The sequence below is a fragment of the Ascaphus truei genome, unplaced genomic scaffold, assembly GCF_040206685.1.
Source record: "Ascaphus truei isolate aAscTru1 unplaced genomic scaffold, aAscTru1.hap1 HAP1_SCAFFOLD_2596, whole genome shotgun sequence".
Lineage (NCBI taxonomy): Eukaryota > Metazoa > Chordata > Amphibia > Anura > Ascaphidae > Ascaphus > Ascaphus truei.
The window spans coordinates 1-13,845 of record NW_027455532.1 but is presented as its reverse complement, the minus strand read 5'-3'; the positions used below and the strand labels follow the sequence as shown (position 1 = coordinate 13,845).

Here is a 13,845-nt window from a genome sequence, read left to right as displayed (position 1 = left end):
AAACCTCATCTGCCATTTACCTGCCCAAGTTTCCAGTCTCCCAAGTCCTTCTGGAGAGAAATTACATCCTGCTCTGATTCTACTACCTTACACAATTTAGTATCATCAGCAAAGATTAAGACTTTGCTCTCGATGCCAACCTCAAGGTCATTAACAAACAAGTTAAAAAGCAGGGGTTCTAGTACCGATCCCTGAGGTACTCCACTCACGACTTTAGCCCAACCTGAAAAAGTTCCATTTACGACAACTCTATGTTGTGTATCCTTCAACCAGTTTTCAATCCAGGTGCAAATATTTTTAGAGTCCAATTTGCTTTATTTTGTACATTAACCTCTTGTGTGGAACCGTATCAAAGCCTATGCAAAATCTAAGTAGATCACAATAATTTTGTATTTTCTATAAATACTTTTTAGTGTAATTTTCAATCCCCAATATAATAGTGATTGGATGGTAATGTTAATATAATATCCGTCTTACCAGGTACAAGGAGATGGTGTCTGAGAAGAGCAGACAGGAAGCCCTTGAACGAGAAGAGGAGCATAAATGGAGACATGACAACTCCGATGGAGTGCAGAAGGCAAAAGAAGAGGAGAAAGGAGGGAGAAGGCAGAATGAGGTGGGGCAGGGGGAAGCAGAGGTGATGCCCGAGAAGGAGAATCCAGGGGAGAGCCTAGAGAGCAAGGAGAAGCTGACAGAGTAAGGACCTGCAGATATGTGGCATATCGGTCTGTGTGTACTTGTATCAGTATGATTCACTTATCAGAGAGAGTGACTGAGCATGGACTTCCCTTCCATCCATTGCCCATTTATTGTAAGATAAGATCTTGTTTGCCTTTGCAGTTACTGCATGACTTTGGGCACTATTGCTGTGTACAAGCACTCCTAAATCCTTCTCCATCAAGGATTCCCCCAATTTATCCCCATTTAATTTGCAAGTCTCCTGTTTATTCTTGTTTCAAAAATGCATAACCTTACATTTATCTGTATTAAACCTCATCTGCCATTTACCTGCCCAAGTATCCAGTCTCTCCAAGTCCTTCTGGAGAGAAATTACATCCTGCTCTGATTCTACTACCTTACACAATTTAGTATCATCAGCAAAGATTGAGACTTTGCTCTCGATGCCAACCTCAAGGTCATTAACAAACAAGTTAAAAAGCAGGGGTCCCAGTACCGATCCCTGAGGTACTCCACTCACGACTTTAGCCCAACCTGAAAAAGTTGCATTTACAACAACTCTATGTTGTGTATCCTTCAACCAGTTTTCAATCCAGGTGCAAATATTTTTAGAGTCCAATTTGCTTTATTTTGTACATTAACCTCTTGTGTGGAACCGTGTCAAAGCCTATGCAAAATCTAAGTAGATCACAATAATTTTGTATTTTCTATAAATACTTTTTAGTGTAATTTTCAATCCCCAATATATTAGTGGTTGGATGGTAATGTTAATATAATATCCGTCTTACCAGGTACAAGGAGATTGTGTCTGAGAAGAGCAGACAGGAAGCCCTTGAACGAGAAGAGGAGCATAAATGGAGACATGACAACTCCGATGGAGTGCAGAAAGCAGAAGAAGAGGAGAAAGGAGGGAGAAGGCAGAACGAGGTGGGGCAGGGGGAAGCAGAGGTGATGCCCGCGAAGGAGAATCCAGGGGAGAGCCTAGAGAGCAAGGAGAAGCTGACAGAGTAAGGACCTGCAGATATGTGGCATATCGGTCTGTGTGTACTTGTATCTGTATGATTCACTTATCAGAGAGAATGACTAAGCATGGACTTCCCTCCCATCCATTGCCCATTTTTTGTAAGATAAGATCTTGTTTGCCTTTGCAGTTACTGCATGACTTTGGGCACTATTGCTGTGTACAAGCACTCCTAAATCCTTCTCCATCAAGGATTCCTCCCAATTTATCCCCATTTAATTTGCAAGTCTCCTGTTTATTCTTGTTTCTCAAATGCATAACCTTACATTTATCTGTATTAAACCTCATCTGCCATTTACCTGCCCAAGTTTCCAGTCTCCCCAAGTCCTTCTGGAGAGAAATTACATCCTGCTCTGATTCTACTACCTTACACAATTTAGTATCATCAGCAAAGATTAAGACTTTGCTCTCGATGCCAACCTCAAGGTCATTAACAAACAAGTTAAAAAGCAGGGGTCCTAGTACCGATCCCTGAGGTACTCCACTCACGACTTTAGCCCAACCTGAAAAAGTTCAATTTACGACAACTCTATGTTGTGTATCCTTCAACCAGTTTTCAATCCAGGTGCAAATATTTGTAGAGTCCAATTTGCTTTTAACCTATTGTGTGGAACCGTATCAAAGCCTATGCAAAATCTAAGTAGATCACAATAATTTAGTATTTTCTATAAATACTTTTTAGTGTAATTTTCAATCCCCAATATAATAGTGGTTGGATGGTAATGTTAATATAATATCCGTCTTACCAGGTACAAGGAGATGGTGTCTGAGAAGAGCAGACAGGAAGCCCTTGAACGAGAAGAGGAGCATAAATGGAGACATGACAACTCCGATGGAGTGCAGAAGGCAAAAGAAGAGGAGAAAGGAGGGAGAAGGCAGAACGAGGTGGGGCAGGGGGAAGCAGCGGTGATGCCCGAGGAGGAGAATCCAGGGGAGAGCCTAGAGAGCAAGGAGAAGCTGACAGAGTAAGGACCTGCAGATATGTGGCATATCGGTCTGTGTGTACTTGTATCTGTATGATTCACTTATCAGAGAGAGTGACTGAGCATGGACTGGTCATGTCTGCGATATGTTTCCTGTATAGTAATATATATTTTTCCTTACTAAAGGAATGTATATTTATTTATAATACATACACCTTCAAAATGCAGAAGTATGTATATGAATTTGTACATGCATACAAATATATGTGTGTGTGTGTGTCTGTGTATGCATACAAATAGGGGGTATATATACACATCTGTGCAAGGGGGTTGAAATACATGGATGAGGGGGGGGGGTTGGAAATACAAGCAGGGTGTGTGTATATATGTGTGTTGTTTCACCTTCCAGGCACAAACTCCAGAGGAACCCGTCCAAGATCAGCGAAGCCAGCACCATCCAGAGCCCCTGCGACTTGGCGGGAGGGAGGAAGGTACATAGGGAGGGGGAGGGAGGAAGTTATATCAGGGGGAAGGGAGGGAGGAAGGTACATCAGGGGGGAGGGAGGGAAGAGTGTGAGCTGTGTGACGTGTCAAACCCTCTTGCAGCGCTCACATGTTACACCCCCCATTCTCTCACCCCATCCTCAACCGCAACCCGCTTCTGTCTCACCCTCCCTTCTCACTCGCCCCCTTTCTCTCTCGCCCCAACCTTTTCTCTCCCCCCCACCCTCCCTTCTCTTTTGCCCCGGCCTTCTCTCTCGCCCCGACCTTCTCAATCCTCTTGGGTAACAGAGGGAACACCTCTTTGTTGCCGTGGTAACACTGATCCCTCCCTCAGAACCTGGGAAACCATCACTTCGGGGTGCACGTGGGGGACCTGATCAGTGAGACGTCCTCGGTGCCCGTTGTCATGGAGATGCTCTTAGAGTACCTGGAGATGTACGGCCTGCACACGGAGGGCATCTACCGGAAGTGTGGGGCAGCCAATCGCATGCGAGAGCTCAAACAGTCCCTGGAGAACGGTGCGCTGGGATTGTGAGGGAACCGGGGGAGGCACACATTTAGGCTGAGATTATACCATCTCCGACGGGGCGGCAGTGTGATCTGGTGATGTCATCCTATCGATGCCGCCAAGCGGCATGTTGAACTGCAGGCAGGAGACAAGCAGAGGAGACAGGGAGGTGTGGCGGAGGCGTGGCTGTGAGCGGTTCGCCCTCATTGGCTGAACCGCTCACGTGACACGGCCGTCTCCTGCTCAAAACAAAATTTCCTGTCTGCTCTCCAGTCTGCCGCCCTGCAGTTCCAGGCAGCGAGCGCGGAGTGCGAGGTATGTTTACCTTAATTGGATTGCAGCAATTTGTTTTTGAGCCGCGCAACGCTGCCGGACAATTTTGGTATAATCACGGCCTAAGGGACAAATAAGATATTATCATTTAAATGTGCAATCCCTGGCAGTTCACAATGAAACGACATTTTTGTAAAGAATGTCATTTTCCTGTAACATACAGTAACTGGGCTCAAAGCAAAACATTGGCTGCTGTCATTATTTGGGAAATAAAGCATTTAAAGGAGGGAGGATGCTTCTCAGCAGTGTTTACTCAACCTCTGGCCACCCTGTGAGAGCCAATAAAGATAAGGGAGGAGGGGGCTTTGCCTGTGCAAACTCCTGTTCAGCACATGGTGAAATCAGACAAAAGGGAAGCCAGAGGAAATCGCCCCCCCCCCCCCTCCCAAATCTCAGCTCATCGTGTTTACAAAGGAACTTGAAATAATGAATAATAAATACTTATAGGTGTTATATATTTTTGTTTTTTTAAAAAGGCATAAGTCACCCAGGTGTGACCCCTTAAACATCTCACGGTCAGTAGTACATTTTGGTCCTAGGAGGGACTGACCCTTTAAACAGTGGAATAATATACAGGCAGTCCTCGGTTATCCGACACAATGCGTTACTCAAAATGGCGTTGGATAGCGAAACGTTGTAAAGCGAAACACGTTTTCCCACAGGAACACTGTTTAAATGAAAGGTTCTGTTCCTGAAGGCATTTTTAACACTAAAATACACCAAATATTTTACACAGGCAATAAGATATGCAGCACACACATACATTATATAGTGTATATACTGTATTATATATATATATATATATATATATAATATAACATAATAAATAATATATTATGTAATATAATATAATATTATATATATGCTCTTACGACGCTTTGCAACGTTGTTTATGTGTATATATATATATATTTATACATACACACATACACATAAACAACGTTGCAAAGCATCGTAAGAGCGCTGGATAAGCCGTTTTGGCGTTGTAAAAATGAACATAGGTATGCATTGCATAGCGCTGGATAAGCCATTCGTTGTAAAGCGAAGCGCTGTAAAACGAGGACTGCCTGTAATCGTCTTTAACACATTTAATTACTCTTAACTTTTTTCCTGGCAGACTACACAACGACACACTTCAGCTTACCAAAATGTTTTCATAAGGCCAGGTCCCCGCTGGCTACTGCAGCGACCGCTGTGGCGGACGCTGCAGGGACAAGAGCCGCCCCACAATGGGGCCGGGCCCGCTGCGAGTTTTTGAGGTACACATGAAAATTGAGATAGGAACTAGCGACAGAGCGCTAGGCCACGCCCACCGGCGGTTAAGCCAATGAGGGCGAACCTGCCAGGTGATGTCATGGCCGCGCCCCAGTAATGCCCCCCCCCGTCTTTCCCCTTGCAGCTCTCTGTAGACCGGAGAATTCGCAGGTGCGTGCAGCGCAGGCAGCGTGGCCGCAGCCTAATACTTATTTTTGTGAGGAGAAAAAAAACAATATTTCCATGTATCTAAAATGTTTTCTCTGTATTTGTGCTCCGCGGATAGTGCCTATAAAAGGGTGATGGGGATCGGTCATTACAAGTCCTCTTGTTTTCTCACATGTTTTCTGTCTCCCTTCTGGACAGACCCCAGCTCTGTGAAACTGGATAATTACCCCATCCACGTCATCACTGGCATCCTGAAGCAGTGGTTGCGTGAGCTCCCGGAGCCACTCATGACCTTCGCTCGTACAACGAGTTCCTACGAGCCGTGGGTAAGTGCAGAGAGGAAGGTAACCCTCCCTCTGAAGAGTCGCGGGGCTTAGTGACAAATTGCAGAGAGGATCTCCACTGCAGAACACGAAATCCTGGATGGGCAGGAGAGATCTACAGTACCTTTGTGCTTTATCCTATGGTGGGAGGCGTAGACTCCATTGGCCAGAGATACTTTTCACCCTGAGGTGAAAGGGAGCGATGCCGTATGAGCCTTATTTTTGGGTCACACTCAGTGGAACATCTACTCGGTCTGTTTCATTTTAATGTTGGAGGGACAGACTCCACCGGCTAAAAGTCCCTTTTGTTTGTGTCACTGTGGAAAGGGAGATATTGCATGGGCCATAGGCCTCTTATCTCTGGGTTAGACTTGGTGAACAGAAATCCTTTCAGTCTTTGTCACTCTGCTGGTGAAGCGACAGACTCAGTGGGCCATAAGTTATGTCTGTACGTCTGTCAGCTTCAAGTTGAGGGACAGACCACATGGGCCATAGGTCTCTCCTGTTTGTCACTGTCACCCAGTGGTTGGTGTGACACACTCCATGGGCCATAGGACTATTATGTCTGCCTCTTTTTACCAGGGGTACGGACTCTGGGTCAGGCTCAGTGGGACATGGGTGCCATCTGTCTGTGCCACTGTCACCTGCAGTGGGAATGACAGGCGTCATGGTCCATAGTCCCCTTTGGTCTGTGATGCCCTGCAGTAGGAGAGTCAGACTCCAGGATCTGTGCCACACTAGACGAACAGACATTTACTTCTTTATCTCCACTAACCCTTGTAGCGCCTGAGGGGTCTGCCATGCACTGCAGAACAAGGTGTCCGGCCTCTCTAGCACTGAAGGTGTTTAGTAAACCTCTCCCACGTCTCCGTTACCCATCTATTGCTTTGCCTTCTCCCTTTAGAGCTCCCTGGGAAGCAGGAACAGCTGTGTGCCATCTACAAAGTTCTGGGACAGCTTCCCCAGGCCCATTACAACACTCTGGAGAGGCTGATCTTCCACCTTGTCAAGTAAGATGCAGGAGAGGTTGCAAACCCCTTTGTGTGATTGCAGGGGAGGATGCAGACCTGTAGTGCTCAATGTCAGTGTGCTGCTAGGAGTGTTCCTGGGCATACAGGAGCGGGCCCCAACTCTGTGTTCAAATGAGTCCCTCACTTGTCAGTGTATTGTTTTAATACACATAATATAATTTTAAATCTAAGATTTAATCAACCTAAATTCTGTGTGCATCTCCCCGGAGATAATCAGTCTGTAGACTTTCGTACACTTTTTAAATGGCTGTTTCCTCTCTTATAGACGTACGGATGAGGCCTGCATCAGAGAATCGGGGATTGTGTGTGTTATTTATTCCCAATACTGTATATATGTATTATTTATATGGCATTATATATATATATATATATATATATATATATATATATATATATATATATACACACACACACACACACACACACACACACACACACACACACACACACACACACACACACACACACACACACACACACACACACACACACACACACACACACACACACACACACACACACACACACACTTTGCCTTTAACCCTTTAACCCCAAGAGGACTTGCAAAGCAATAGCAAACCCAATGTATTGTCCCCCCCACAGACCACAGATGGAGAGAATGTATTGCTTTGCACAGGGATTCCTTCCTGTGTCTTCCTGCATATAGTGAGGTGTGGCTGTGTAACCACAGGGCATTTTCCTCATATCTGTAAGCAGTGCTGGCCGCTCAGGAATCACATTAGTTAGGAAGAATGTACAGATCCATTATAGCAAGGGTGCTCAACTCCAGTCCCGAAGCCCCCTCCCCCCCCAACAGGTCAGGTTTTCAGGATATCCCAGCTTGAGCACAGGTGGCTCAGTCGAAGCCTCTGATAGAGCCACCTGTGCTGAAGCAGGGACTGATTGAGCCACCTGTGCTGAAGCAGGGATATCCTGAAAACCGGACTTGTTGGGGGAGCTTGAGGATGGGAGCTGAGCCCCATTGCATTATAGGGAAGTGCAGAGATGAAGAGGTGCATGTTACAGTGCTCTAATAACTGGGCAGTGAGGGTCACACCTGGAAGGCTCCGTCTGCTAAGCAGCCCTGGAAACACGGGCTCAGATAGCCCCATGCCTGCTCAGAGCCCAGCAGGGCAATGCATTGTGGGGCATTCTCTAACGCCACCCTATTTTGCAGAGTGGCTGTGATGGAAGATGCGAACCGCATGTCCTCAAATTCCTTGGCCATCATCTTCGCGCCCTGCCTCCTGCGCTGTCCAGCCAACTATGACCTACAGACCACCCTGAAGGAGGTTTCCAAAACCATCACGTAAGGTTTCGATTACTGTATGCCGGCGTTTTTTGGTAAAATCACAGCCTAATTCAGGCGCCCGCCTGTCCCTTTCCTTCCGCCCAATCAGGGCATGTTATTTATTTGCTTCGATATGAGCTGTTGAAATATTGAAGGACCGGGAAGTCAGAATGTCGCTCCCTCCCAGGCCCAGCACAGTCTCAAAGTTACCGTCGTGATCTGCGCTGCTGCAGATTGAGACAATCAAGGGAGCAAAATACTGTTATGCGCTAAACTCGTGTAGGTTTTATTTGGGGGGGGGGTTCTGCCTTAAAAGAGGTAAAATCTTCTCGAGCAATTCAGCCCGGATAGGGGCCTTGGTCGGAGGCTGCACCCGTTGTAAACGGATTAAGGGAAGGGGAGTCTAGTGGTTAATTCACTGCCTTTGAAGTGGGTGTGCAGTGCCGGCACCATGTGACCACCCAAAAACTGAGATAGTAAGCTCAGAAGACAAGCTCCTGTGTCTGACGCTGCGGTGTGTAGTACCGGATAAGACGACTTTCTCGTATGATCTGCACAGTGATTCTGTCCTATCCCCGTGGGCCCTGCTGTCGCACTTCAGAGCTGTAATCTCCCGTGTTCTCATGTTTCCATAAGAAATGTTTTTGTTTTCCAGCTAATTGACCAAGTCGCAAACTAATGGTTTCCTGCCGAAGAATTCATTGGGAATACATTTGTGGGGTTTTTAAAGGGAACTTGGGGGAAATAATGAAATAAAACGGGGTGGATATTTTGAAGACTACGGTTTGCCCATCTCAGACGGGGTTAGGGATGCCACCTCTATTCACCCCTTCCTTGCCAGAGGGGTCAGGGACTTGTTATAAAGCAAGGGGTTAAGTGGAAGGCGCTGTAACCCGATTGTCCTTGTGCTTCCCCTGTAGGTGTGTGGAGATGCTGATTAAGGAGCAGATGAGGCAGTACTGTACATACTCAAAATTAAGGAGATTGGCATGATGAAAGCAGCAGAGACACAAGCGCTGTGCAGCCTGTCCCTGCTCAAACACAACACGGTGAGTACCCCAAAAAAGCCCTGCAATGTAATGTTTCTGTGGAGGAGGCAGTCACGCAGCCCCTTCTGTGGATGAGATTCCAGACACTCACACGGGGGAGGAGGGGGGGGGGGTTAGGGGTGGTGTCCCTCTAGATGTGGGGTCCCACACACACTCAGGGACCCCCTCCAAGATGGGATGGCGGAAACTCACATGGGGGCCCCCTCTGAGTTGGAATCCCAGAAACTCACACCCTTGCAGTTAGGGAGCTGCCCTTTAAAGTGGGAAGTTTCTCCTTGAGTCCCGGTCTAAAAGAACATATTGGAAGTTGGTGAAGTAGTGAATCGTTGCTTCAGTGTTCAATGCTGGCTATAGAAGCATCTCCTGTATACGCCTGTATCCCCTTCCATGCACGGAAGGGGTTATACATAGATACATTTTTTTAATGAGTTAATTCTTGGGATATTTGTATGCAAAACCCGACTTCCACATCAGTATTCTGCTCCTTGAAGACAGTTTCTTTTTCTCTGACAGCCTTGGCCTGTACATTTAGGATTTATTTCTCCTTATGAAGGGATCCTGGTTGCTCCACACCGCCCTCTCCCTTGCACGCCTGGAATTGCTTCTCCCGCGGTTTGGAGCACAAGTTGGGTTTCCCTGTGATAAGAGTGGAATCCAATAATACTTGTCACATATTTATTTTAGTATAGCTATCAAAGTTTAATTTGACTAAATACCAATATTACATTCATTTTTTTTTTTTAGGTGGAATGCGCCCCGAAGGGATCTCCGTGTTCTAATATTCTCTGAATATATCCCAGGTAGCACACACCTCTCTATATTAATACTCGGTGAGTTATGTCTGTCTATCTCTCTGTCTATTTCTCAGTCTATGTGTCTGTCAGTCAGTCTGTCTCTGTCTGTGTGTCTGTCTGTGTCTCTCTGTGTGTCTGTCTCTCAGGCTCTCTTTGTGTGTGTCTCTCTGTGTGTGTGTGTGTGTTTGTGTCTCTCTCTCTCTGTCTCTTTCTTTCTGTCTCTCTGTGTCTCTCGCTCTGTGTGTGTGTGTGTCTCTCTCTCTGTCTCTCTCTGTGTGTGTCTCTTTCTCTCTCTGTGTCTCTCTCTCTGTGTTTCTCTTTCTCTCTCTCTGTGTCTCTTTGTGTCTCCCTCTCTCTCTGTGTCTCTCTGCGTGTGTGTGTCTCTCTCTCTGTGTGTGTGTGTGTCTCTCTCTCTGTCTCTCTCTGTGTGTGTCTCTTTCTCTCTCTGTGTCTCTCTCTGTGTTTCTCTTTCTCTCTCTCTGTGTCTCTTTGTGCCTCTCTCTCTCTCTCTCTGTGTGTGTCTCTGTGTGTGTCTCCCTCTCTCTGTGTGTGTGTTAGAATCACGGCTAGGCTCCGCCCCCTGACGCGGTACACGGCGGTGCCCGCAGCGTGCGCAGACCCCTTTCTGCGCGTGTGCGCCAGCCAACCAGAACAACTTATTTAAGGAATGAATCCATAAATAAATCAATGAATTGGGCACGTATCAATGCACACCAAGGGAGGAGAATGAAGTATCAATATATCAGAAAATATTTTAATTCCCATTCAATGTTCATACCCCTTGGATGGACTGGATCTAAGGTGAAAATCCAATACATTTCTCTTCGATTGAGGAAATTAAGTCTGTCTCCTCCCCTGGTATGTGGAGACACATGTTCCAAACCAGAGAAATTAACATTAATTATACCGCCTTGCAAACAGCTTGAGAAATGTCTGGATACTGGATGAGACAGATCATGTCTTGTGATTAACCGAACATGTTCAGATATCCTAGTTTTCAAGGGTCTGATTGTACGACCCACGTAACGTTTGCCGCAACCACACCAAAGTGTGTAAACGACAAAACTTGTATGACAATTAATAAAAGTTTGAATTTTATAACAGTTTTTTGACTGTGCGCTTTTTACTTTTTTTAAAGGTCTGGCATACTGACAGAAATTACAATGGCCGCAACAGAAAAACCCATTGGGGCTGCCACGGATATGACTACTCACTAATGGACTGAAATACACTTGGGGAAATCGATGATACAATCGTTTTAGCTTTTTTGAAGACTATTCTTGGTCCTTCTTGCAGAATACGTCTAAGATCTGCATCTAGTTTTAATATGTCCCAATGGTTTTTTTATGATGGTACGGATTTGGTTAGCTTGTTTATTAAATTGTGTAATGAATAAAGGTTTCTGAAAACCCTGTTTGATGTCTTTATTGTGAGTTTTATAACAAACTAAATATTTTCTATCAGTGAATCTAGCTTGTTCAAATGCGGATTGTATATCATCCATGGCGACCATGAGGTCCGCCACCGGACAAAATCTTGTCGCCCGTGGCGATCGGGTTTGTTGACCACTGTGTATTATACATATATAAAATCAATGTCAATCTCTCCTGAGCTTGTGTTGAACGGAGTACACTGGCGACACACTTTATTCGAGCTCGGCTAGTCCCACGAATTCGGGTATACCCGGGTGTATTGAGGTTTGTGACTGTTTTCTGCCCGAGTGCATTGGGTTATTTTCCATGCAGGGTTTGAAGCATTTTATTCCCGCTGGCTGCAATACTGCACAGTATATATATATATACTGCATTACAATTCATGAATTTATGCCATCTGGTAGACACGCGAAGCATTGCAGCCTATTAAATCCTAATCATTATCATTTAACAGATCAGCCGCCCGTCAGCCAGGCATGAACCCAGGCTGGGAAGGCAAACGCAACGGGGCTTGTCAGAGGTGAGGAGCGGCGCATTCCAGGTATCTGCCAGGTACATACTGGGTATTTGCTCGAATAAAGTGTGTCGGTGCAGTACATTTATAGCATGACCCATGTCATTGTCCTGTAAGAATAAAATAAATAAATACGTTTTGCTTCACCCCTGCTCAACACAAAAACTTAAATTTTCATAGAACCGTAGGTTTATTTTGAAAAGTACTGTGTGTGTGTGTTGACCTCACTAACCAAACCAAAAAAAAAAAGCCAGAACCCATTAACCAGTGTCAGGATGCCCCCTCTTAACAATTTCCAAATCAGCAATCCGCCTGGGATCTTACCTGATCCGCAGTTCCTCAGGTACTATACGGGAGGGGAGGTGTTCCTACCTGTCTTCCGATGTCCCCCCGTGGGAAACTTGAGTCAGATCTGGAAGAAAGCAGAATAGGTTATTTCGGTGTAGGTATAGTGCAGTTAAGATAAAACAGAGAGAGTGGGTGAGGGTGACAGACAGAGAGTGAGTGAGAGGGTGACAGAGAGAGAGAGAGGGTGGGAGAAAGGGACGGTGAGAGAGAGGGTGGGAGAGAGGAGAGGGTGGGAAAGAGAGAGGAGAGGGTGGGGAGAGAGAGAGAGAGGGTGGGAGAGAGAGAGAGAGGGTGGGAGAGAGAGAGAGGGTGGGAGAGAGAGATGGTGGGAGAGAGAGAGAGAGAGGGTGGGAGAGAGAAAGAGAGAGGGTGGGAGGAGAGAGAGAGATAGGGTGGGAGAGAGAGAGAGGGTGGGAGAGGGTGGAGGAGAGAGAGGAGGATGGAGAGAGAGAGAGGGTGGGAGAGAGAGAGAGGGTGGGACAGAGAGAGAGGGTGGGAGAGAGAGAGAGAGGGTTGAGGAGAGAGAGGGTGGGAGAGAGAGAGAAAGCGTGGGGGAGAGAGAGAGAGGATGGGGAGAGAGAGGGTGGGAGAGAGAGAGAAGGTGGGAGAGAGAGAGAGGGTGGGAGATAGAGAGAGGGAGGGTGGGAGAGAGAGAGGGTGGGAGAGAGAGAGGGTGGGAAAGAGAGAGAGGGCGGGAGAGAGGAGGGTGGGAGAGGGTGGGAGAGGGTGGAGGAGAGAGGATGGGAGAGAGAGGGTGGGAGAGAGAGAGAGGGTGGGAGAGAGAGAGAGGGTTTGAGAGAGAGAGGGGTGGGAGAGAGAGAAAGGGTGGGGGAGAGAGAGAGGATGGGGGAGAGAGAGAGAGGGTGGGGAGAGAGAGAGAGAGGGGGAGAGAGAGAGGGTGGGGGAGAGAGAGAGGGTGGTTGACTGACTGGCACATGGGTGGTTGACTGACTCACTGGGCCTGTTGGTGGCCCTGTCCCTCATTCTCTCTCTACTTCCCCCCCATTTTCTCTCCCATTGTCTCCCCCTATTCTCTCTCCCTTCCCTCCCCACCCCCATTCGCTCAATCCCCTCTATTCTCTCTCTCCCCCCATCTCCCTCTCCCCCCCCCTCCATTCTTTCCCCCCCTCTCCCATTCTCTCTCTGACCTGGACAGACGCACACAGCCACTGACCTACAGACACTCACACAGACCTACAGACACCAACACAGACAGACCAACAAAAACACTGACCACACACAGACACCCACACAGTCACTGCTGGCCTGCACAGACACACACAGCCACTGATACACACAGCCACAGATACACACACTCCCCCCAACAAACACACTCTCCCCCCCCCCCCCCACACACACACACTGTCCCCACCCCCCACACACTCTCCCCCCCCACACACACACTCTCCCCCCCCACACACACACACTCTCCCCCCACACACACACTCCCCCACCACACACTCCCCCCACACACACACTCTCCCCCCCACACACATTCCCCCCCACACACACACACTCTCCCCCCCACACACACTCTCCCTCTCCCCACACACTCTCACTTCCCCCCCCACAAACACACTCTCCCTCCCCCCTACACACACACTCACCTCTTTCCCCCCCATACACACACTCTCCCCCCCCCACACACTCTCCCCCTCCCACACACACACTCA

At 47.3% G+C, this 13,845-nt stretch overlaps 1 protein-coding gene across 2 annotated transcripts; it reads left to right on the top strand.

Annotated features, from left to right (window-relative positions):
- The first annotated feature begins 625 nt into the window (after positions 1–625).
- On the top strand, positions 626–11,289 carry LOC142481401 (unconventional myosin-IXb-like). 2 transcript variants are annotated; one of them, XM_075582842.1, is made up of 9 exons: positions 626–696; positions 3,032–3,113; positions 3,461–3,644; positions 5,588–5,715; positions 6,617–6,722; positions 7,921–8,052; positions 8,955–9,083; positions 9,828–9,883; positions 11,016–11,289. In XM_075582842.1, the coding sequence occupies exons 1-5, from the start codon at positions 641–643 to the stop codon at positions 6,704–6,706; spliced, it is 540 nt and encodes a 179-aa protein (XP_075438957.1). In that variant the 5' UTR covers positions 626–640; the 3' UTR covers positions 6,707–6,722; positions 7,921–8,052; positions 8,955–9,083; positions 9,828–9,883; positions 11,016–11,289. The 2 variants fall into 2 exon arrangements, with proteins under 2 accessions (XP_075438957.1, XP_075438956.1); XM_075582841.1 differs by having other exon boundaries at positions 9,828–9,913.
- The last annotated feature ends 2,556 nt before the right edge of the window (positions 11,290–13,845 follow it).

Excerpts from the sequence above, each read along its gene's own strand:
- LOC142481401 (XM_075582842.1), top strand. The coding sequence starts at position 641 with ATGCCCGAGAAGGAGAATCCAGGGGAGAGCCTAGAGAGCAAGGAGAAG. Across the intron at positions 3,114-3,460 it reads ACTTGGCGGGAGGGAGGAAG|AACCTGGGAAACCATCACTT; the intron begins GTACATAGGGAG and ends TCCCTCCCTCAG. Across the intron at positions 5,716-6,616 it reads CGAGTTCCTACGAGCCGTGG|AGCTCCCTGGGAAGCAGGAA; the intron begins GTAAGTGCAGAG and ends TTCTCCCTTTAG.